Source organism: Hipposideros armiger, unplaced genomic scaffold (genome assembly GCF_001890085.2).
Source record: "Hipposideros armiger isolate ML-2016 unplaced genomic scaffold, ASM189008v1 scaffold_20, whole genome shotgun sequence".
NCBI classification, from domain to species: Eukaryota; Metazoa; Chordata; class Mammalia; order Chiroptera; family Hipposideridae; genus Hipposideros; species Hipposideros armiger.
This window is the reverse complement of record NW_017731370.1, coordinates 2,540,825-2,562,810: the sequence shown is the minus strand read 5'-3', so window position 1 is coordinate 2,562,810 and position 21,986 is coordinate 2,540,825. Positions and strand designations below refer to the sequence as shown.

Sequence of the window (21,986 nt, the reverse complement as noted above, 5' to 3'; positions counted from 1 at the left end):
AGCTCCGCGGGCCCAGGGAGCGGGGCCCCGGCGGGGGCCGAGGCGGGAGCCGTGCTGCCGGGCTCCCGGGCTCCGACTCCTCCTCCCCCGGCGCCACCGCCGCCGCCGCCGCCCGCCGCGCCGGGTCCTAAAGCCGCGCGCCTCAAAAGGATGGTGCGCCTGGCGGCTGAGCTGCTGCTGCTGCTGGGGCTACTGCTGCTCACGCTGCACATCACCGTGCTGCGGGGTTCGGGGACCGCAGACGGGCCGGACGCCGCCGCGGGCAACGCCAGCCGGACCCAGCTGCAGGTGAGTACATCGCTGGAGAGGGGCGCGCATGGCAGCGGGCCCCGGGGGACGGGGTGCTGCGCTCTCCCGCCTGATGGATGCGAGGAGGCTGGTCCCCCACCCCACCGAAGAGCAACTGTTTCGGCAGGAGTTTCGCCCGGGCAACCCGTCCTAGGCAGAGGCGGAGCGGGGGTGTGTGCCCGGAGGCTGGGCCTGGCTTGGCGGTCTGGCGGACGCGCTCCTCCAGGTCTATCACAAGTCAGGTACTTGGGGGTGCGAGGCGTGGGATGGGCGGAGGATGTGTGGAGCATGTATGTGTTTGCTTTGGGATTCTGCCAGGATTTGGTTGCCCTTTAGAGGCCAAGTAACGTTACCGGGGGTGGGGGCTGCGGGGACGGAAGTGGTCTTTAACTATAGGATAACATCCCCAAACTAGGTTTGGGAGAAAGAGCCCCGGTGAGCCTGCCCCTTCAGAAATGCAAAGGTCAGGAAATAATTTCCCGAGGAGAGTCGCCGAACACTCTCTTCTCCCACGCGGTCCCCGTGCCTTCGGTGTCTCTCCTGAGCCTCACCGGAGGCTCCCGAGTGTGGTATTGGCCAAGGGGAGGGCGTGGAGTCAAGGCACCTGCCGTGCTTTGGGCCATGGTTATCTGGGGCTTTTAAACTTCGAGCAAAGGATTCTTCCCAGTGCTCTGCCCGAGTTGAAGGTCGCCTTGGGAATGTGGTTCTAATGATCGATTTCAGCTCCAAGCCCGGGAGGAGGGGTGGTCGCGACTGGGGAGGTGTAGTGGGCGTCATAGAAAAGGTGTGTTCCCCTTTCCTAATAAAGGGTTGCTCAGGTAGGGATTTCCCGCCGCTACCTTGGAAAGCTCTTTTCCTTGGGTCTAGTGGTGTGACAACTGTCAATTTGGGGCATGGGTAAAAATCCGCCGTGATTTTCTCAGAAAGCAGCGGGAATTCTCTGGCTCCCAAAATCTCCTCAAACCGTCCCTCTAAAACTCTTTGCTCTGCAATATCGACATAAGTATTACTTATTGCTCCAAAGAGCTTTACAATCATTGTCTCTGCGAATTCATTTTTACTTCTTTATGTAACTTGTTGCGCAAAACCTTTACTGTTAAAGACAGAATTCACTTCAACACTTCCAAGCAGTGCTTACTATGTGCTACTGTTTTAAGTGCTTTAACTGATTTAATGAGGTTCTATATTATTAATATCTCCCCTTTACAGATGCAAAAAATAAATGAGGTACAGAGAGGTTAAGCAATTTGCCAAAGTTCACACATTCCAAACTCTTGATTAATTACACCACATTTTCTCTCTGCCAGGGTGTTACAGACTAAAGCAAGGTGACCCTTGGCACAAAAATGCAAAACCAGGAATGGAAAAGTATACACTCCCGAGCCTAAAGTTCTTTCAAATTTGGGACATTTGTGAAAATGTCCTGACTTTGTGGGGTCCTCTAGTCTTCTGTAGGCAAACAGGCACAGTGACAGATTGATGGGATTCCTTTGGGGAAAGTGAAGATACCACCATTCTATAGATTGTGTTACACGCACTAGTCTAACATGTAGGAATAATTCTTAATATCTTCAAGATTTCTGGAAGTCATATTTTATACATGATGCTTTCTTTCCTCATGGACTCATGAAAAGCTGTAAAAATGATGTTCTATGGAAAAGTAAATTTGGCAGATTTCTTTATGAGGTGTTTGCTATCATTAGAATAACCTGGGGCTGGCCTTTTCTGCCTGAACAGTAAGGTAATGAGAGAAGCAGCTGGTGGAAGTGGCAACTGCAAAGGGGAAGTGGATTAAATTCTCAAAAGGGCCTTTGGCTGAAGAATTGCCCCAAGAGAGCAAAAGAAATGGAGGATTTAGAAAGAGTAATGCTCCGAGGAATAACTTGGGTCCCAAGGAGCTGCTGATCCACCAGCTTCAGTTTATCTTACAATAGCATTCAGTTATTCTGTCCACTCAATGCACTTATCCAGGCAAAATGATGAGTTTAACAGTTTAGTTCATAATTTTACTCTCTTTTGTAATTTGTTATTATAAAAGTTTTATATTCTTCCTGACTAAAGTTATTTCATTGGCCCTCTCACTCCCCAAAGGTATTATGATTCAAGTGGAGAGTGTATGTTCCACCAAGTGAGGAGATCTGCAAAAGACATTTATTAGCGTGTTGTTTTCAGGCCCCAGCAAGTGAATTTGCTAGTAGCAGGTGTATTTGAAAACAGAACTGTGGATGCTATATTGTTTCTTGACATAAGCTAGATAGTCCAATATGACCTTATTCTTACATCTGATGGTTGATGCTGGCTGTCACTTTGGCTGTCTCTCTCTATAGTCTTTCATCTTCAAGGAGGGTTTAGCCTGCATGTCTTTACAGGGTGGACTCAGAGTAGCAAGAGTAAAAGCAGAAGTTGCAAGGCCTCTTGATGAACTTGTACAATGTCACTTCAGCCACATTCTAGTGGCTAAACAAATCACTGGGTCAGCTCAGATTCTAGGGGACAGGAAATAGACTGCTCTTGATGGGAGGACCAGCAAAGTAGCATTGCAAAGAATGTGGAAAGGGGTAGGAGGAATTATTGTTGCCATCTTTGCAAAATGTCTATCATATTGACCTCTTGTCTCACATACTTTGTAAATGTTTGTACCAGTCTTGCACTCATCTTTTAACATTGTTTATGCTGCCTTTGGCCATGCAGAAACTTTTTGTTTTAAATGTAATCAATGCTGAATCATTTCCCTTATGACTTTTGGTTTTCTTACCTTATTTAAGAAAGTTTTCCTTAAATAAAGGTTGTCAAAATCTTTAAATGTATTTTGTTCTAACAGTTTTAGTTTTATTTATTTATTTTGTTTGTTTAAGATTACAATCTAGTTTGAAGTTATTTGTAGGTTTAAGGGCTAAGATAAAAATACATCTTTGGTCTTTATCCAGGTGAATAGTCACTTGTCCTATCATATTTCTTAAATACTCCATTCTACATTCATTCATACAAAATAAAATTTTTATCACATACTAAAATGTTTAGATATACATAACTCTGTTTCTTGATTTTCATTTGTCTATTCGTGTACCAGTACCACACTAGCTTCATTTAATGTAGCTTCATATTATGCTTTAATAGGGCAAATTTGCTTTCATTTTTAAAATATCTTTCTTAGAAATTCTTATAAAATGTCTTCTTTCAAACAGACTTTAGAATTATTTTAAGAATTCATTGAGATTTTAATGAGGATTGCTTATAATTTTTTGGTTAGTTCAGAAGAGTGAGAACTTTTTAATTTTTAATGCTCCCATTCAAGACATGGTATAGGTACCTATTTATTTCTTGAGTAAATTTTTGTAGTTCTCTTTATCTTTTTTTCACATTTCTTTTTACAAGTTATTTTTCAGGTTTGATTACTATTGTGAATAGGGTTTTATTTTCTGCTATATTCTTGACTTTGTTAGTTCTGGAATCTAGGAAAGCTATACATGCTTACAGTTTTCTTGGTGGGTGCATGAGAGCTAGCAATACCGACTACAGTACCATTATAGTGTCATGGCATGAGTTGAAAACCTTTTCAGTTTTTCACTTTTCAGTAGCACTTTAATAAGAATTATCTGTTTCTTATGAGATTGTTGGAATTCAATAATCTCTGGGCTTGGTAACCTTTTGGTTAACATTTCTGATTAACATCCCACATTATTCCAGGGTCAATAGATTATTCAGATAATATAACTTTTCTTTAGTCAATTTTGATCATTTATGTTTTCCCAGAAAACCATACATTTTAACCAAATTTCAAATTTATCAGTATAAAGTTTGTGCATAGTACAAGCATATTTTGCAAATATTTGATGACTGCATATTCTTTATGATGCACAAAGTTTTATATCTCTTTATAAGACCTACCAGATAAAGATGGTTAATTATATTTTGAAAATCCTCCAAGTCTTCATTTATTTATTGTCTACTTATCTGTTGATGCCTCAAACTACTTATTTGTATTCTTACCCTACCTTTTTAGATTTGAATATTTCTCCTTGTTATCCCATTAATTTTTGTTACACTTGTTTAAAACAGAATCTATGGTGTTAGGACATAAAATGTCCTTTTTTGTGGTTAATTATTATGAAGGTGAAATTTCTTATTTATCTTTTTAGTGACTTTTGTCTTTAACACGTTTCTTGTTTGATATTAGTATTGCAACTCCTGTTTTTTTGTTTGTTTGTATTTTTGCATTTGTTAGGTGTCTTTTTCCAACCTTTATTTTTAAACTTTCTCTGTCTTATTTTATTTAAATGCCTGTCTTATTAGTAACCAGGCACCATTTTTATTTTCCATGCACTACATCAATGAATTTAACCCATTTATGTTTTTTGTGATTACTGATAAATTTGAAAATATTTTTTTATTTGGTTTTCTCAAATTTCCAATTTTTGTATTGCCTTGCACCTTCCCACCCTCAGCCCCCTACCCACCTACCCCCCAGAAACTTATTCCTGTGACCTTTGGCAAGAGACTTAGCCTATGTCTAAATTTTCTCATCTGTAAAATAGACATATAGCGCCTATTTCCTAGTGCTGTTGTAAGGATTAAAACATTGAATGCATGCTAAGTGCTCTATTAGATTTCGGCAATTACACATTTAATAAATATTTAAATATTACTTATTTTGTTCATTTTTCCTCAAGTTTCAAAAGTGTTCTATTTCTGTCACTTTTAACATTTTTTTTTTAAGATTTTATTGGGGAATTGGGAGAGGGGAACAGATAAGTTGCTGTCCTTTTGTTCTTCAGTCTAGTTGTGGAGGATGTCGCTTCACTGGCCCATGAGCTCTTCCCAGGTGAGGCAGTTGCTGGCAGGCCATTGGACAGCCTCTCACAGCGGCTCACAGCAGCTCACTCCCGCTGCCGGCCCCACTGCAGCCTACACCATCAGATGGGACTCAAGGCAGCCCAGCTCCAAGTTGAGCTGTTGTTCACCATCTTAGCTGTAGAGGGCGCAGCGTCACTGGCCTTCTTGTGGGATCCGAAATTGGGCCCTGCTGCTCAGAGCTGGGGTCCCAAACCAACTCCTTACCAATGTGCCACTTGACCGGTCCCACTCTTAACATTTTAACACATTTGAACTTATTATTTTTTTTTTTAATCAATGCTGAGCATCAATAAGTATTTGAAACCTTAACCCCCTGGGGGGATAAAAAAAACGACAATATTCTGACATGCTTTTTCTCTCTCGTGTCTCTCAAATTTTAATCACATTATCGGAATATTTCGTGCTAGATTATTCCTTTTTCTTTCTTTTTTTCTTCTTTCTGCCTTTCTTTTTCATTATAGCTATTTTAGGAATAGTTTCTTAGAAGTTCTATTGTGCTCCCAATAATTATTTAAACTAAACTATAAAATTTACTTATTTATCTGCTGCTGCTGCTGCTTCTTTTTTTTTTTTTTTTAGAGATTTTTATTGGGGAATTGGGGGATGGGAACAGCGCTGGGGAATTGAGAGAAGGGGAACAGAACAGACAAGTTGCTGTCCTTTTGTTCTTCAGTCTAGTTGTGGAGGATGTTGCTTCACTGGCCCACGTTGGCACCATTATTGCACTCTTCCTGGGTGAGGCAGATCAGTCGCCAGCTTCTGGACGGCCGCTCACAGCAGCTTGAGGGCCACTCACACTGGCTGCTTGCTACACACGGTAGCCCATGGCAACCCAGCTCCAGGTTGAGCTGTTGTTCAGCATCTTAGCTGTGGAGGGCAGCGTCACTGGCCCTCATATGTGGGATCCGAACCGGGACCCTCTGGCATCCCAAGCCAGCTCTTAACCAATGCGCCACTCAGCCGGCCCTGCTGCTGCTTCTTGAAGCTCATATTTTCTTCTTTTATTTTGCTGGAATACATTCTCAAAAAGTTCCTCCACAAAGGTTTTATCAAAAGGTAAAGTCTCTGAGAGCCTAAATTTTTAAACATATCCTTATTTGGCTCTCACACTTAAATGCTAATTTGGTAATTTGCTGTGTTCGATCTTGTTTCCCCTCAGAATTTTAAAGCTATAATCAATTTTGTAATACCATCTCATATTTCAGTGAGAAGGCTGATGCTATTTTTTTTGTAGGTGATTAAAAAAACTGGAAATTTTTCTGATTTATCTCTTGATTCATAATGTTCAGAAATGTCATCAGTGTTTAGATTTAGGACTTTAGTTATTAGTCCTGTTCAGCACTTGGTGGACACTTTGAGTCTGAAGCCTCAAGTTTGTCTTTAGCTTGAGAAAATTTCTTAGTAATTCCTTTGCTTATTTCTAATATCCATGTACTCTCCTTCTGGAACTCCTATTAGAGTTTAAATCTAATATTGGAATTTCAAGATCTATCTTCCATGTCTCTTAATTTTATCTTTCATATTTTGCCTTTGTGGTTTTCTAATGTGTTTTATGTTGTGGCTCAATCTTCCTTCCAACTTTTGCAACCCCAGAGCTAGCGCTTCCACTCTTTAATCATTGGGTTGTTGGAAAAGTCATGACGCATTGTTGCAATGAAAAACATAGAACAAATACGTCAAGACTTCCTACAACCCAATATCTTCCTGCCCTCATCCTTTTCTCCTAGCTTCTGTGCCTTTCTTCTCTTCTCTTCTCTTCTCTTCTCTTCTCTTCTCTTCTCTTCTCTTCTCTTCTCTTCTCTTCTCTTCTCTTCTCCTCTCCTCTTCCCTCCCTTCCCTTGTCTTCATCCTCCCTTCCTCCTCCTCCACTTGTCATCCTCTTCCTCATCTTCCTCCTTCTCTTTCTTCTTTTCTCTCTCTTTTTCTCTTTCTCCTTGCACTTTAAAAAGTTTTATTAATAATGAGTAATTTACATACAATAAAATGCATGGGTCTTAAAGATTCAGTTCCATTTTTGACAATTGTATATGCCCATGTAGCTACCATTATCATTAGAATATAGAACATCCCTATCATCACAGAAAGTCTTCTAGAGAACCTTTGTAGGCAGTTCACTCCTCTCAGGGACAACCAATGTCTGACTCCTATCACTATAGATTAATTTTGCCTGTTTCACATTTTTATATAGATGGAATCATACTGTACATATTTTTAATGTGTCTGGCTTCATTTGTTCTACATAATGTTTTTGAAAATCATCTATGTTGTACATATCAGTAGATTTCTCTTTTTTTATTGCTGAGTGGTATCCCATTGTCTTATACCACAATTTATTTACCAATTCCTCTATTGATGGACATTTGGGTTGTTTCCATTACTTTGGATATTATGAATAAGACCACGTTAATGTTCTTATACAAGCCTTTCTGTGCACATGTGCTTTCATTTCTTGTGAGTAAATACCTAGTAATGAAACTGGCACAGTCTCTATTCTTGTTATTATTATGGAAATTCTTCAAGGGAAATTCACTTTTTTGGAGATCTTTCATTTACTTTCTCAACTTTGTAGTGTTTCACTTTCAATTGGTTACTATTTGTTCCATACCTACCAGAAATCATTCCTTCTTCTGTAGGTGACCCCCCTCTCAGATTACCATGTATGTTGTGGATGTATTTTTATATTTTGTCTGCCTCTTCAGAGAATTTGGAGAGGGAAAAGAAGTAGACAAAAATGCTTGGTCCAACACCTTGAACTGAGACACTATAATTTTATTTTCCTATATACAAATCAAAAGAAAGTTCTATCATTTGTGCATCCCCTTCACTCATTTTCTTCCAACCATGTTCTAACAGACATTGATCTTTGAGGTTGGGGGACAACCTCAGAGGTCATGAGAACTATCTATTTAGTAAAGAAGAATATATCTTGGTTTTAAAGCCCCCAAAGGAAAGAATCCCACAACCATTTTCTATTATATATCTCATACATGTGTGTGTTGTTTTTTGTTTTTTTTTATAACCTTCAATGTCAGAACATTCTTCCTGAGATGTGTCCTTTAAGTCTTTTATGTTACATCTTAATTTCATGTTTGCTTCCCCCCACCCCTCCTCCAGTATTTATGAGCAGGTGACTGCCTTCTTTTTTTTTTTTTCCCAAGAAACACCTCATGCAGGACTTGATGATTATTATTTAATAGTTCCTCTGTCTTTTCCAGTTTCAGTCATTTCAGTTTCTTGAACTTGTCTTTATTGGTTTTATTTTACAATTTTTTAGTGGTTTCTGTGGTTCCCTTTGTGTCTCTCTCATCTTCTGAGAATATCTTTCTTCTGCAATTCTTGGCCCAGGATTTTATGATTCATAAAGAAAAGGATGGTGATGAAGCCCTGTTCTTCAGTGGCAGCTAAGAATGTCCCTTTGTCTGTACTCATCCCCCCAAAGACAGATGATTAATTAGGGAATGTGATAGGAGCATCAGTTTAATGCCCAGGGTTACATGCAGTGAGTTTAAGAAGCAGCAAGGGGCTGAGTTATTGAAGAAACAAAAAGAAAAAGGATCTCATTTCACATTTTATTTAAACCATATCTGTACTGTTCCAAAAGAACTTCATAAGAAGCCATGAACATAAAAGATATAAAGGTTACCTTATTTCTGTGGCATATCAGTCCATAGGTTAGATGGAGTGCCATGCTATAATGTCAACACGCTAGTGCCCGGCCTTTTTTTGGGGCAAGTACCCACTGCCCACCATACTTGATAACATACCCTTATGGCTCTTTGCCTTCTCTGCCTTCTTTCCCCTGCCCCTACCAGGTTCCTGGGCTCATCTCCCGGATCTACTACTCCCCTTTGTTTCAAGGTTTGATTCTGGGAGAACCCAAACTAAACGAAGCACTACCCACTTCTCCAGATAGTGACGGTGCAGGAAAGGTACAGGGCAGGGTTTCCACGAGGCACCTGTTGCCTCTTTGTTGTTAACAAAGATGAAGTCTGTTAACCTCAAAAGGAATGAACTATGGGCAGCAGTAGAATCAAGCCATGCCGTGCTCTCCCAGAGCAGCTGGGAAGAGGGGAATTCCAAAATTGTAGGGATGAGAAAGTTCAGGCCTAGGCAAAGGCTACGAATTGCTGGTGTTTAGAGAGATACCTAGTTGTTTTTCTCCTTATAGCCTGATCCCGTGCTTGCTTGTTATTTTAGGTGGGAGGGTGAGCAGCAGTGGGAAGTCATCAAAGGTAAATGGGATTGTCACCTAATGCCTGAAAAAGGCAGAGGCGATGGTGCCTTGATAAATATAGCTTCACATCAACTCCCCAAGCACAGACCAGCCTGTGTCACTGGAAAGTTGTTTCTGTAAAATGAGTAGAAGTAAAAACAGTAGATTAACTACCCCTTCTTCCTGTTAGCCTGACCCATGCACATTTCAGTAAACCGAGTCATCTTGCATAGAGCACTGTCTGTGACTGATGTACCTCTGTAAGAAAGCAACACCTCGATTCCCCCCTGGAAGGGACACTGCTGCAGAGCCAATGGAATAGGAGAATTCTATCTTCAGGTTTGGGGCCCTGGGCTGCCAGTCTCACAGCCTGGGGTACCTCAATCCCCAGATGTTCATCAGAAGTGACCTAGGGAAAGGAAGGTAGACTGTGAATGCAAAACACCATTTCCTGCTGGACACTACATCTCTATTTTCAAAAATAACAAGGTGTGGCTGTAATCCATATGAAGTATGCAGGGAAGCTGGAAATGATGTAAAGGCCCCTCAAGTGTTAACTTACTCCCACAGGCACCCAGATAGAATATTCATGCCAATGCCAATGCAACAAATAAAAAAAAAAAACATGTTTTGGTTCCCAGCTACCTCTTGGAGTTAGAGATGGGGGGCAGAATGAAGGTGAAAATGGCAGCTGTGTTATTATTTTTTTAAATACAGCTTTATTGAGGTATAGTTGACATACATTTAACTGGAATTACATATTTAAAGTGAAAAATCTGATGAGTTTGACGCCTTTGAGACCATCACTGCCATAAAGGTGTTGAATAAATCTGCTGCCTCCTCAAGTTTCTTTGTGCTCCTTTGTGCCTCCACATTCTCCAGCTGTCTTCAGGCCACCATGGATCTGCCTGTGTCACTATAGATTAGTTTTTGCATTTACTAGATTTTTTATAAGTAAAATCATACAGAATGTACAGTACAGTGAGCTTCTTTGCTCACCATAATGATTCCGAGATGCATCTATGTTTTGTGCATGAAGGAGTTGACCCTTTTTATTGCCAATTAGTATTCCATTGTATGCATATAAGGTAGGCTTATCCCTTCACCCATTGAAGCACATTTAGGTCGTGTTTAATTTGGGCCTATTAGCTATGAACATTCAGGTATAAGTCTTTGCAGAAACATGCTTTCATTTCTCTTGTGTGAATACTGAGGAGCAGAATGGCTGGGTCATATGGTAGATGTATGTTTAGCTTATTAGGAAATTGTGGTAATCTTTTTAAGGCACTCACATACCATGTTTAGAATCTACAACTCAGGGACATCATTGAAAAACTTGAGAGAATTTGGAAGCTGAGTCCCAGGATGATACCTTCTTACAGTTAAAACATGGGTGTGTGATCTACAATATATTATGAAGAACTGAAGAAAGGAGAGAAGATACTATCTCCTTGGAAAGAATTCTCCTATCTTTTTAGGATGCCAAAAGTACAAAAGTCCCATGGGGCTCAATTTTCTAGGTGATGGTGGTCGTGGTGGTGGAAGGAAGGTTAGGTGTTGGGCAAAAAAAACAGGTTGGAAAGGTGTCCAGCAGAAGACTCTGCTTCCTCCGTAAGCTCCCTTCATCTTCCTGCCCCCATCCCCTGCCTGACTGGAAATTAAGAAAACCAAATATAGATTTCGTATCTCTTGTCTGGGCTCTCAATTACATTGTGACTTATAAATATATTGGTTATGAGCCCAAAATGAATTGGAAGCCAGGTTTATTGCTAAGAACCTGCAAATTCCAGGAAGTAGAAAGGACAAAAATAAAAGTGGGGAGATCTCAGGTATTTCTAATCCTTAGCCCATGAAATGGTCTAAGGAAATGTTAGCATGAGCTGCCCTTCTGGCCACACTGGCCATTGGGGGAGTACAGGTTATTAGTCTTACACAGGATTCTCGCAGGAGAGCAAGGATTGTCCTTCCCTTACACAGAAGGTGGCCCATCCGTGGCTCTGATGTTCACCAGATGCTGTCATTGCCCAGAGATGAGGTTGAGAAGCTCAGGATGAATTCTCTGCCCTTGCACCCACAGTGCAGTCTATGGAGCGGTGGCAGCAGTGTCTCCTGGGAGCTCCTTAGAAAATGAGAATCTCAGGCCCTGCCCAGAACCACTGAGTCAGGATCTGCATTTTAACAAGGGCCCCAGGCTAATCATACTTATGGTATAGCAGGAGCACTAGTGAAGATGCATGCTTTTTTTTGCAAGTTACAATTCCAGGAAGCACTCAATACAGGTCAGGTATTATTTAGCTATTGCCCAATTATGCTGCATGACAAACTACCTCAAAACTCAGTGGCCTGTAACAAAAAGCATGTATTCTCATGCTCACGGGTCTGTGGGTCAGCTGGCATTCAGTAGGTTTAGGAAGTCTGGGCTCCAAGGTGTGGGTTGTGTTTGGATGTCTTCCATGTGTTTCCCATACTTCTGCAACTGTAAGGCTACCTGCCATGCGTTTCTATCACGGTGATGAAAAAGCACAGAAAGGCAGAGGGGGACCCAGATGGACAGCACACATCAGCCTTTGCTTGGGTCACACAGTGAGCATCCAATCAGCCAAAACTAACCACAAAGCCCAACAGAGGGGCCAAAGGCATGGGCTTGGATTTGTGTCGATTCCACTTTTGCTTCTCACTTATGCATGTGTCCTTAGACAAAGGTCTCACACTTCTCTGTTCTTCTGTGTTCTAGTCAGCAAAATGGAAGTAATAGCTATATCGCTGAAAGGTTACAATGTTGTGAGGACCGTCCTTGAGGCATAGGAATGGTTTAACTCACAGATATTCGTATTACAGAACCGTGTGATCTTGGGCAAGTCATTTCAATTCTCTGCATTTCATTTTCCATATCGAAGAATAGACATCCTAGGGGGATAATTCTACTAATTTTTTTTATTAGTTTCAGGTATACAAAACAATACAATAGTTATACTTTTCATCCCTCACAAAGTGACAGCCACTCTCCCCCAATCTACCACCCCCCCGATATCATACATATCTATAATATTACAATTCCATTGACTCCACTCCCCACATTACTAATTTTTTAAGTTTATCTTTAAAATTGATGATGATGATACAAAAGCTGACACTGAGCATTTATTCTTTGCCAAGAACTGCTGTAAGGACTTTATATGTATTGACACTTTTAATTCTCATCATAGTCTGGTGGGGATTATCTCTATTTTGCAGCTGAAGAAACTGAGGCAGAAAAATGTCAGGAAATCAAGGTTTAACATCTGATTGTTCTGAGTACCTCATGTGGAGGGAAACATCACAGAACCGATGCTGTCTCCATGTGGCTGACACACATTCTGCCTCATGCCAATCCGTGATGCTTCTAAAAGGCTATTCTTGGCTTCTTCTCCCATGTGGGAGAAGGAAAAGAAAGATCAGGAGCAGCTCGCAAGAAGAGACTGGGGAAGCAGCTGGCCTCCGGGTTCAGCAGAATCCCCGTCTCCACACTACCTATCTTGAGGCCGTGTCCTGGGAAGCAGATGCCCGATAGGTGTGCTGAGCATTTCCAGTGCGACCCAACCATGATGTAGTTCTGTGTTGTGAAGCTGCTTGGCCTGGCTCTGGGCCAGAGTTGGGCTGAGAAGAAAGGTGGGGCCCAAAGAACCCTGCCTCTGAGAAATTAGAGCTGGAAAAGGCCAGCACAGGGTTCCACCCACCCAACGTTGTTTCTGAGTCAAGATACACATGTCCATCTCTTTCCATCTTCCTTCTGAATGGTCTCCCTTGTACAGTTTCAACTGCTTAAAAATCATGTGCTTCATGGTAGGGATGGAACTGTGCCCGCAAATATGTTATTCATCACTCATAGAGCTTTAACAATTTAAGCCTGCAACCACTTTTGCTGACGCAGGGGCACCCTTTCCTACCTTCCTTTCCCAGACATAACAAGAGAACCAGGACATGCCTGGGGACAGGAGAGCCACAAGCTCTGTGAGCTGTAGATTCTGCTTTTTAATTACTGTTGCTGACCAGAAGAATTTCATCCGTGTGACTAGTCAGATTTTCCCTTTCCTCAGTGTTTCTCAAAGTCAATTTCCTCAAGGTCTCCTGAAGAGCAAGTGGCCAGATTTTTAAATGTTTTCCGTAGTTGGAGTACTTTCCTACTTCCTTTTTTAGTTATGGTATTACATTGCTAATATCTAATCAGTTTATGGGCCACTCTGGTTCCAGATATGTTTCTGTTATTTTCCCCAAGTTCCTGACTGCCCTGTATACCCAGTGCATTTTAACTTTTGTTTTGTTCTGTCTTATTTTGTTTTGTTTTGTTTGTGATAGGCTGTCTCATACTTTGAGCGTGTTCTACAGCACCCTCTCTTTTCTCCCTTTGCACTGCAAATGTTGAGTTGGGACCGATTCTCTTTTGAACTATCTGAATAGCTTATTAATTTGCTGATTGTCACAGAATTGAGCACTGACTGGATAAGTAGCTAAAATAGAAAGGAAAAAATAACTTACAAAATGTATTACCACTGAAAGTGTGAAATCACTATATTATCCCATCAGGATGAAAAAGAAAGCAAAAACAAAAACTTAAGACACCAAGTATGGGCAAGAATGTGGGGCACCTATAGGAAATGTGAACTGATATGAACACTTTGGAAGATTGTTTTTCCAAAGTAACTACTAAAGCAGAGCATATATGTCCCCTCTGACCCAGCATTCCCACCCTGGGTATATACCCAACACAAATATATTCATCTATGCACTCAGAGACCTGAAAAAGAGTGCTCATAACAGCACTATTTAAAATAGCCCCAAACTGGAAATGGCAGAAATGCCCATCAACAGGAGACTGAATAATAGTGTAGTAAGTGCACACACTGGGAATGAACAAATGACAACTCTAAGCAACAGGAACTTCACACATGTACTGTTGAATGAAGGAAGCCAGGCACAAACGAGTTCATGCCAGATAATCCTGTTTATGTAAAGTCCATAACCAGGAAGAACGAATCTATGTGGTTGGAAGAGAAGACACTGGTTACCCTTGTGAAGGAAAGGGGAACCATCTGGGGCACTGGTAATGTTCTGTTTCTTGATCTGAGTGTTGGTTACACAGGTGTGTTCAGTTTGTGAAATCCTACTGACCAGTATAGTTATATATGTGCATTTTTCTGCATATATATCATGCTTCCGTTAAAATCTATAGTAAAGAATGCAGGAGGCAGTGTAGATAGGGCAGGAGAGATGGTCGTTTTGCACTGGTAAAGAGAACCTGGAGCCCTGGAGCCCACCCTTGGTATTCCCTGATATGCGCTCCCTGCACACTGATCTCCAAATTTTAATGAATATGGACTAGTTTTGATTATGGGGACCCTCCTCTGCCTCCAAGGCCCAGTGCTATTGTTACAACATCAAAGACCAACTGCTGGCTAAGATACAGTCCATATGAAAAGAGTGACCAGCAAATTTACTGCTTGACTTCATTCCCTTCAAATGGAACTGGCCCCATGGTCCTCTTTCAAAGCTCAATTGTGGACATATATCTTCTTTATAGGACATCGTGTACAATAAAGAGAAGCAATAACTTAAAATTAAAAAAAAATACCTTTGAGAGTGCTGTGAGATGGGCATTCCATCACTGTGGTTACGTGTGTCCAAACACTCCTAAAAGTCTAGCCATTGGCCTGAGAGCCTTCTATTCAACATGTTGACTTTTTTAGACTAATTGAGTTATATTTTTATGCTCCAACCCTTTCCCTAAGCCCTGCAAGTTCTTGAGAAAATCATTAATGAGAGACGATCTACTTCAAACCAAAAGGCGAAATGGTGAAGTTCATATTCTATTACTCATTAACTTCTTTAGGGCTGCCCTTTGTAGAGTAAATGTTAATTAAGGAGTGATGCCAAACTAAGCTCCTGGATCAGTTATATGTAGTCCCCCAATATCCATCTATGTGGACAGCATTCCTTCACATACCCTGGTGTGGGAATCTCAGGAAGTTACTGACATTTACAGATAGTAGAACTGAGTGAGAAAAGAACAGGGTTGTTTTGATGACTGACAGAAAATGAAGAACATTTTGACCTTTCTAAGAGGGAAAACCGTTCTACAGAATACAAGTACAATTACTTATAATATCAAAGATGTTTTTGGCTGAACTTGGAATCTGACCCAAGTAGTGGAGAAAGAGGCATCTGCGATGAAAATTACCAGCCTGCTCAAAACTGAACAATCCAGAATGATCTTTTTAATATGCAGTCACTTATTACAGCAATGAATCAGCCCACAGGGTATAAAACATTTTAAAGAGTGGCCAAGTCATCCTGGCTCGTAGATTCTACTTCTGCTTAATCTATTACTCTCAAAAAGTTTCAGCTCTCCACACTTTGCTGGAAAAGGCTAACTATTGCGTAGATCTTTTCCTTTCTGCTCCCCTCACTGGCACATGTAGGAAGACACACCTACTATGTGAAACAGCTGTGATTTTCCTGCCAAGATTTTGATGAAGGCAAAACACTCAATTCAGGAGACACCTATGAAATGAGATAAATCTCACCTATAAATGAGAATAAGCATTGACTGGAAGAAACTGGGAATATTTGGAAGAAACTGTGGAATTGCAAGGAGAATGACTCTAAATATTGAACAGCATGTAGAAATAATGAGATCCGGGCTCTTGAGAAGGTACCTTCTGTTCCAGGTTCTCCCCACTGGCCTCACTGCCCTGAAGCACAGCCCAGTGTGGTTCCCATGCCCCACAATGGTTCTTTCACTGCTTTTTCTCCAAGGCCCAGCCCAATGCTAAGCTCTGGGATAACCCAAAAAGGAACATCAATGTCCTTGGCCTTAAAGTTGCTCAGAAGTGAGGGAAGGGGGGAAGAAGAGAAGGGACATGACCAGACCCAGTGAACTCAGTTACAGAATGATATGGCCTAAAATAAGGGAAGAATTGTGTACCTTCCTAACATGAGTGAAGGACGGGATATGAGCAGAGGGGAAAACAAAAATGGAATCATAGCTTCAAAGAGCTACCCTCTAATTACGGAGATCTTTTCTGTGGGCCTCTCAAACCATTCATTCAATTTACTTCATTTTGAGGGCTCTTATGTATGTCTGTTGTAACTTTGGGTTGGAGTTCTTCATGCTACTTAGGATGTGGTATAAATCAAAGCTCTGTGGAAACCTGCTAGTGTGATGGAGTCTGCTCAGATGGCAGGAGCTGTCTGCAGGTTTTGCAGACTCCCTTTAGAAGAAAAACTCTGGACCTGCAAAGTCCCAACTATTCAGCCTGGAGTGATAACAGGAAGCCATCTGTGTGCTCCCCCTTGAGTTCCAAGGAAAGGTGGATGCTGGCAGAAGAATTGCTGTAGCTGTGCCCCTGGAACGTTCTGTGTCTTGGTGCTAGCAATCTAAGTGGAGTTGCCTTTTGTGTCACCAGGATACATGGGCGCATGACAGGTGCTCATGTATGCAAGAGTCACTGCCCATGGCCATAAGCATGGTCCCTGCTCTGCTCACTGCATTGAAACAGGGCTTCATCTAAGCTCTGCATCACCTTCACAACCACAATCAGGTACTCTGCTTAGAAGGCAGGTTGCAGACACTCACCATGTACTAGCATTTTGTTGTTGGCAGGAAGCCTGGGAAACTGAGTCCCAGCTTCTCATTTTGTACATGAGAAATCCAAAATCCAGAGAAATGAAAGGACTTTCCCAAGACCATACTAATCATCCCGGGTTGACTGACTCCCAGGCCAGTCCTCTTTCACAAAGCTGTACAAACCCCCATTTCTGAACATCTTTAAGAGTTTTCATGGTCTTGCTTTGCTGATGAGAATTGTAGGAAATATACATCTAAAATGCCCAGACTCTGCAACATTACAGTTGCTGTTAGGTTGTTACAGGATATGAAAGGAAGTTAAATGAACATGAATTGTGTTTCTTTTAAGTCAGAAAACAAGCAGGTTGCAGTCAGACAAATGGACTAATGCACACGTAAGTATAGAGCATGGCCTGACAATGTAGTAAGCATTCCCCAACTCCATTCATTCATTCAGCACTTACATATTGAGTGCCTATTATGTGCAGGCGCTGTGCTAGACAATGGAGATTCAGTTCTAGAAGGAGAGATTGACAATAATTAATTCATAAATAAAGTAATTATTACAGATTGTAATGGGTGCTTAACAAGATGTAAACAGGGAGCAAGGATAAGGAATACCTGGGGTACCTACTAAAAGAGGGTGGCCAAGGAAGGACTTGGTAGAAAAGTGACACTTAGGTCCCAAGCTGGGGGATAAGGCCAGGTCTACAAAGAACTAGGGGGAGAGCAGTTCAGACAGATGGAATCACAAACATGAAAGCTTTGAGATGGGAGTGTAGATACAGTGGTGGGAACATGAGAGTTACAATTTGATGAACGATTCCTGTTCCTTCAGTGGAATACTCGTATGCAGTAAGGACAATGAGCAAGAGTAGGTGATCTGGAGAGAAAAGACAAAATGGTCATCTTGATACTAGGGAAGGCGAGATTTTGAGGAAATGGCAGTTGATTTTGAAACAGAACTGAGTACTCATTTGAGGTTTGAGAACATCTAAAATGCAGCAAGTTTTTCAAACTGAGCTATTTTACAATATTTTTCTGATCACCTGTCTGCTTGGCTACCAAGAAATCAGATGGTTAGGTTCCACCAGAACTGAGGATGTGCCAGTGGGACAGACCAGAGGGAGAGAAGGGGGCAAGGAGAGTTGAGGGGAGTCGCAAATGGATGGTTATAATAAGGGAACATGTGCCAAGTAAGAAGGAAAGTAAAAGTAAGGAAAAGCTGAAAGTTGGTGAGCAATGGTAGTGGAATGGGGCTCTCAATGAGTTTGAAAACAAGGGAAATGAGCTAACAGAATAGGCAATATCTTTGGATAGGAGACTTGCTGACAAAAGGGCAGAGGGTTGCTGAGTTTCAATGGAAGAAAGGGTTGCTGGTGGTGAGGAGGTCAAGGAGCTGGGAAGGCCATCTACATGGATGTTGAAGTCACCAAATAGGGTAAGAGAGGAGGCTGCTGCATAAGCCTGAGTCAGAGCTCACATTTTCAGTGAATGAGAGAGAATGACCAGAAGCTCCGTATAACATTGGAACATCCATCATCCTGATTGAAGCAGGGGTTTTTTGTTGTTGTTTTTTGGTTTCTGGTTTTATTTCGTTTTTCCTTTTCAGGTAGAAGGGGCGGGGAAATGGTCAGGAAACAGGAAGCAGCTATGGGGACCAGGAAGACCTAGGAGGAGGTTGTAGAGATAGGTTAAAAATGAGAGATTGCTTATCATGGTGTGAAAGTCCTAGAAGGTCCAGTAAAAGAAGGGTTTAGGAGGGTAGGAGGGAACAGGTTGAGTCCAATTTAGAGACATTCAAAGCAGTATGGGGTGGAGATCCTATGGTCATGGAAGACCTCTTAATTGCAGCTAGATAAATCATGATGAAAACAGTCTTAAGTTTCTCTTGAATGGAGGTGATACCCTTTGCTCAATGGCATGTGGCCACTGGGTTCTTGTTTCGGTGATTATTTAGGTTAGTGTAAAGGCAGCAGATGAGGGGTAAGGGTTACTTAGACCTCACAAAGTGGGCTTGAGGCATCAGCTCCCTTAGTGTTCATGGGTAGAGTGGTGGAAGCTGGTGGGTACAGAAATCTCACATGATTTTAACTACCTGTTTTTGTCAAACACTTATACAGCACTTACTATGGGGCAAGCACTTTTATTAGCATATAATTAATATCAATTTATTTAATCCTCATAACAATATCATGTGATAGGCACTATTTTGATCCTATTTTACACAATAAGGATAAGTCACTTGCCCAAGTAACAGTTAGTAGAGGTGGAGGCAGGGTTTGAAACTTGGCTGTCTGGATCCCAGAGTCCATGTTTTCAATCACTGTGACTGCAGTGACTTGGGACACAAGAAGTTTCTTTTCCATTGTCAGAAAGAGCTCTTGCCTTGAGAGTCAGAAGACATAAATTTGAAGCCCCACTCCACCACTAACTGGCTGTAAACTTGGGCACAGCATTGAACTTCTATCATCTTCATCTTTCTTAGTGGTCGGTTCCATGCAGTCATTCAGGGACTCAGGTTGATGGAGACTTATGTCTTCTTAACAGTTCCAGCTCAGAAGGGACACCCACCACTTCTGCTCACATCAATCATTCCTGGATGCAAAGTGGCTATGAAATGCATTCCCTGGCTGGAGGGCTGCCTCCACCTTCAAGCAGGCGCACATAATTTTGGTGGACAGCTCACCCTCTCTGCCTTACTACTCAATGTGGCTTATGCTTTCAGAACTCTGTGTGTACACTTTTGTGTACCACACTTGGGCCTGTACTCTAGCTCTTCGCCTTCTTCCTATCTCACTTCTAGAAAGTGACCAATAACTAACCATTAACTGTCGTGCAGCCCATCACTTCTCAGAATACAAGACATAAGTCAAAAGAAAATGTTGTCCTTCCCCAGTGCCAAAGCCCAAGGATGAAATTAAGCTTGCCCAGATTTTTGAGCCATATTCATCACCTCTAAGCATCTGTTTGCACTATAAATATTTATCCAGATGTTAATCAGCAAAACATAGTTAGAGTAGGAGTTGTTATAACCCAATTGATAGGGAATACAGGACTTAGGTGTTCATAGTATTTCTGCAGCTAGAATAGCAAGTACAGTTTCCCTGAAATATGTGGATATCTGAAGGGGAGATAATTGTAATTATCCAGATGTGTTTGCTTTAGTGGAATGGAGCTAAGCCTCAAGGCTCCTTGTATTTGCAGAATGGAGTCCTCATCTCTTACCACAGTTGCAATGGAGACGCTGATCCACCTGCAGGTGGGAGAGAGAGACCCCATTAGCAGTTTAGAATGGTAACACTTACGGACTAACCCAAAGAGTGTACTTTGCTATCTTCTCCACTCACAGACAGGTGAGGCAGGCAGAGAGAAAATTTGCCTCGATCTTAGACTAAGTGCAGAGATCTGCTTGCACTTTCAAAGAGGCAGTGAAAAGTCTGCATGAGCAGGAGACTGGATTCAGAATAGCTAATTTATGACTGGTTTGCAGGTGGCAGTCTCTCACTGCTAAGATGACCACGTGTCTCACCAAGGTGTCAAGCAAGCTCAAGTACAAAGGCTCTGTTTCCCACAACTACGGTGGAAAGATGTCGTATGAAAAAAACCCACCCTTAGCTAATGAAAACAGAATGTGGTTCCTTATTTGGATATTACATGTCCTTAAGTCCTACAAGTTATGTGGTAAGACAGTTTTATAATTTGTTTTTCTCACAGCAAGATCAGTGAAAAGAATTTATTCACAAGTACAGTAAAACCTTAGATTGTGAGTAACTTGGTTTATGAGTGCTCTGCAAGACGAGCAAACATTTCTAATACATTTTAATGTGGTAAACAGGTGATGGTTTGCAATACAAGTAGTTTGTTTCTGGAACGAATTATGCTTGCAAACCAAGGTATTACCGTAATCACATTTCATATAAAGACATATTTTAAAGGTTTCACATGGAGATTTATTTCACAGTTCACAGGCATGATATTAGCTTTGATAGATACCACCATAATTCAAGCATAAGTAAAGAGATAATACGGCTTCTTAGAAACCCCTTTGCCAAGTTTTTGTTAACTATAATTCGAATATTTTGGTGCTATTAATGCGTTTGTAGGATGACTCGTTTTATATTAGAGTTTTTCCCCCTTCCCAGGCTCCTAAAAAATAAACTACCAATGCACAATCAAAGGAGGGTAAGATGTGTAAAAAGGAAAGGTGTGTTCACCCAAGTGTCAGATTCAGAAGCATCTGCCTTGCCTGGTGTGTATGGCATTAATTTCCTGCCGGTTTTTCTATTGGAATGCCCCCCTGAGTAGCTTGAAATTGAAAATCAAGTCATGTTTTATTAATCAGTTCTAGGAAACAGTGAAAGAAAGAGGTGGCAGAGAGGTTTCTTGTTATGAAAAGTTTCTAACATCAACAAAGCCTAGAAGAAAATGCATGCGCAACTTTGGGCCACAAGTCTGGGACTTTAATCTCGAAGAGCATTTGTCCCCTACCATCTTCATGTCAGTTAAGTATCTCCCTCCCTGTATGAGTTACCTGTTGTTTCGAAATTTAGGCTGAAAAAAAGTAGACACTGATCATCTCAGAATGTCTGTGGGTTAGGAATTTGGACACAACATAGCTGGGTACATCTGGTCCAGCATCTCTCACAGGCTGCGATCGAGTTTATCAGACAGGATTGCTGTCATCACAAGGTGTGACTGGGGAAGACTGGTTTTCAGGTTTATTCACTTGGTTATTGGCAAGATTCAGGTTCTCACAGACTGTTAGCCCGAGGCGCCCAGAGCTCCTTGCCTGTGGGCTTCTCCACAGGGCAGCTCCAATTTGGCAGCTGGCTTCATCAGAACAAGGGGGTGAATCCAGGAAGACAAAGTGAGTGAGATAAAATTCAGGGGACAGCAAGGGGACAGTAACCTAATCTCAGTGGCATCCTATCACTTTTGCCATAGCCTATTTGTTAGAAGCGAGTTACTTGCTCTATCCCATACTCGAAGGAAGGGGGCAACACAGAAGTGTGAATGCTAGGAGAT

At 41.6% G+C, this 21,986-nt stretch overlaps 1 protein-coding gene across 1 annotated transcript in view; it reads left to right on the top strand.

The window, feature by feature from the left end:
* The first annotated feature begins 81 nt into the window (after window positions 1-81).
* ISM1 (isthmin 1) overlaps window positions 82-21,986 on the top strand; it is a 70,892-nt gene continuing 48,987 nt past the window's right edge. The window contains exon 1 of the mRNA XM_019635235.1: window positions 82-288. Within this exon, the coding sequence (XP_019490780.1) occupies window positions 151-288 (138 nt within the window). The 5' untranslated portion in view covers window positions 82-150. The remainder of the gene's footprint in view (window positions 289-21,986) is intronic.